General features: G+C 43.1%; 1 protein-coding gene across 1 annotated transcript; it reads left to right on the forward strand.

Moving 5' to 3' along the window:
* The first annotated feature begins 1,904 nt into the window (after positions 1-1,904).
* On the forward strand, positions 1,905-2,447 carry LOC139128790 (uncharacterized). Its single transcript, XM_070694503.1, has one exon. The coding sequence runs from the start codon at positions 1,905-1,907 to the stop codon at positions 2,445-2,447; it is 543 nt and encodes a 180-aa protein (XP_070550604.1).
* The last annotated feature ends 514 nt before the right edge of the window (positions 2,448-2,961 follow it).

Raw genomic sequence — 2,961 nt, forward strand, 5'->3', positions numbered from 1 at the left:
CGAACTAAAGTCATCCATTACTACTATTTCAAAACCCGAGGTGGAGGTAGTGAACAGAAAACCAGATAGAGCTAGACTAGAACAATCATCAAAACCAGTTGTGTGCTACAATTGCCAAGAAACTGGACATTTGGCTAAACATTGCACGAAGCCCAAGAAAGGAGAAACCCGATCCTGTCTTAGATGTGGGGAAGTGGGTCATCTTGCCAAACACTGCAAACAGAAATCTAACCAGCAGAGTCCACGGCTGAAAATGGGTAAGTTGTATGACTACCAAATTGCTACAAAGCCTATTCAAGTACAACCCAAACGTATTGGTCTCATTGGCAGAGCAATGGAAGGAACTGTATTGGTGGAAGGGAGGGAAAGTCCATGTTTGATAGACACTGGATCACAGGTGACAACGATCAGTAAGGATTACTATGATCGGTGGTTGGCCACCATACCAATCCAGCCGGCTGGTGAAACATTAGAGATAAAAGGTGCTAATGATCAATCCATTCCTTTCATCGGCATAGTGGAAGTGGTGATGTCCTTTTCAAAAGATGTGTTTAGGGATGATAGTGAATACACAATTCCTGCTTTAGTTATGCCATCCAATGCATATAACATACAAGTTCCGATACTTGTTGGAACCAATTTACTTGGACTATTTCCCAGGGATGCATTTAGAACGAAAACCCAACACAGTGTGAGGGCCATGAGGATATCTGCCACAGGAAGGGGAGTATTCAAGAAACTCAATGACCGAGACCAGTTTATTGGATCGAAAGGAGATCTTGGTAGTGTAAAGGCATTGATGCGACATCCAGTGAAGATAGAACCTGGCTGTATGAGAACTATCTTGGGTCGTTCCAGAAAAGGAGCAAGTGGGGATCAGTATGTAGTTTCAGTGGAACCAACTAACGAAGTAACTGGTCAGTTTACAACAAGCCCTGCTGTGTCTGTTTTGAAGTGCCAACAGAAGAGATCAAAGGTTCCAGTGTGTGTGCAGAATGTGTCCTCTATCCCAGTGACCATTCGACCAGGGTAGGTGGTTGCAAGAGCTTATGCAGTAACTTGGCTTGGTAATCCTGGTGAGAGACCAAGATTATTTCCCAGGGATGAAGAACAATTAAACAATGTCTATACTGCAGATGATAGGCAGAAAACCAAAGATGGAAGTACTCGCAAAATCACTCTGGAGAATGGTGTGGAATTCGACATGTCAGAATCGTCAATCAGTGATCTACAGCTGCGGAAAGTCCAGGACCTGTTACAGGATAAGGTATCTACATTTTCAGCTCATGAGGATGACCTTGGTTATTGTTCTGTGGAGAAGCATCACATTCGCCTGACAAACAATGAACCCATTCGAGAGAGGTATAGACGAATTCCTCCAGCCATGTATGAAGAGGTTCGGCAAGTTATAAAAGGAATGTTAGATAGCGGTGTTATCAGAGAATCTCACAGTCCATTGGCCGCTCCTATAGTATTGGTCCGCAGAAAATATGGCAAGACTCGGTTGTGTATAGATTACAGGAAACTTAATGGTCGCACCATAAGAGATTCTTATGCCTTGCCGAGGATTGAGGAGAGTTTGGATGCACTGGGTGGAGCAAGGTGGTTTTCGTCTCTGGATCTTAAGTCTGGGTACTGGCAAATTGGTATGGCTGAAGAAGATAGACAGCCTTTGTTACTCCTGTTGGATTCTGGGAATGTTTAACAATGCCTATGGGTTTAACCGGCAGCACTTCATTTCAACGATGTATGGAAAAGTGTTTGGGTGACTTACATCTGAATATTTGTTTGGTGTACCTTGATGATATTATCATTTTCTCTAACACTTTTGAAGAACATCTAGAGCGATTGGCACAAGTGTTAGACAGGTTGAAAGAAAAAGGCCTAAAACTCAAGCCAAGCAAATGCCAGTTGTCAGGACTAGAGTGAAATACCTGGGACATGTGGTATCAGAGAGAGGGATTGAGACAGACCCTGATAAGACAGCTGCCTTGTTGAAATGGAAAGTTCCTGAGAATGCTAAAGAAGTGAAACAGTTCCTGGGTTTTGCAGGTTACTATCGCCGGTTTGTTGAAGGTTATTCCAAAATTGCGAAGCCACTGAATGAGTTAACAGCCGGTTTGCCTATCAAACGTAAGCATAAACAGGGTAGAAACATCTCAAGAAGTCATTGTCAGGTTCCCAACTTCAGATGGACAGAAGAACATCAAAATGCATTTGAGACAATCCTGGAGAAGTTAACCAATCCACCAGTTCTGGCATATGCCGACTATTCAAAACCTTTCGAGCTGCATATTGATGCTAGTGTAACTGGATTAGGAGCTGTGCTGTACCAAGGTGAAGGAAAGAACAAAATGTTATCATGTATGCCAGTAGAGGATTATCCCGAAGCGAGAAGAATTATCCTGCACATAAGTTGGAATTTTTGGCACTCAAATGGGCAGTAACTGAAAAATTTCATGATTACCTCTATGGGAATAAATTCATCGTAGTAACAGACAACAACCCACTAACCTATGTAAATACCAGTGCCAAACTTGATGCCACAGGTCATCGATGGCTAGCTGCACTCGCCACTTACAATTTGAACTGATGTATCGACCAGGAAAACAGAACCAGGATGCCGATGGGCTATCTCGGCAAAGAATAGAAGATGTAGATGACACAGAGGAGAGCGAAAGAGTGTTGTTGTCAAGAGAAAAAGTAAAGGTGATGTGTCAACAAGTTTCAAACCCTGCTTGGATTGAAGCCATTAAATGTATGGAAACGGCCGTTCCGAAGAGTTTAAGTGAACCTCCTGTGCCTGCTGGTATGGAGTCCTTTCCTAGAGTAACTACACAAGAGTGGAAAAAACTACAGCAGATAGATCCAGAGATTGGACGGTTGTATTGGTATAGACAACAAACACATCCCCCCACCAAAGAGAAGAGGAAACAGGATCCAAGTGCTGTTATTGCAGGC

This window comes from Ptychodera flava, unplaced genomic scaffold (genome assembly GCF_041260155.1).
Source record: "Ptychodera flava strain L36383 unplaced genomic scaffold, AS_Pfla_20210202 Scaffold_70__1_contigs__length_633064_pilon, whole genome shotgun sequence".
Lineage (NCBI taxonomy): Eukaryota > Metazoa > Hemichordata > Enteropneusta > Ptychoderidae > Ptychodera > Ptychodera flava.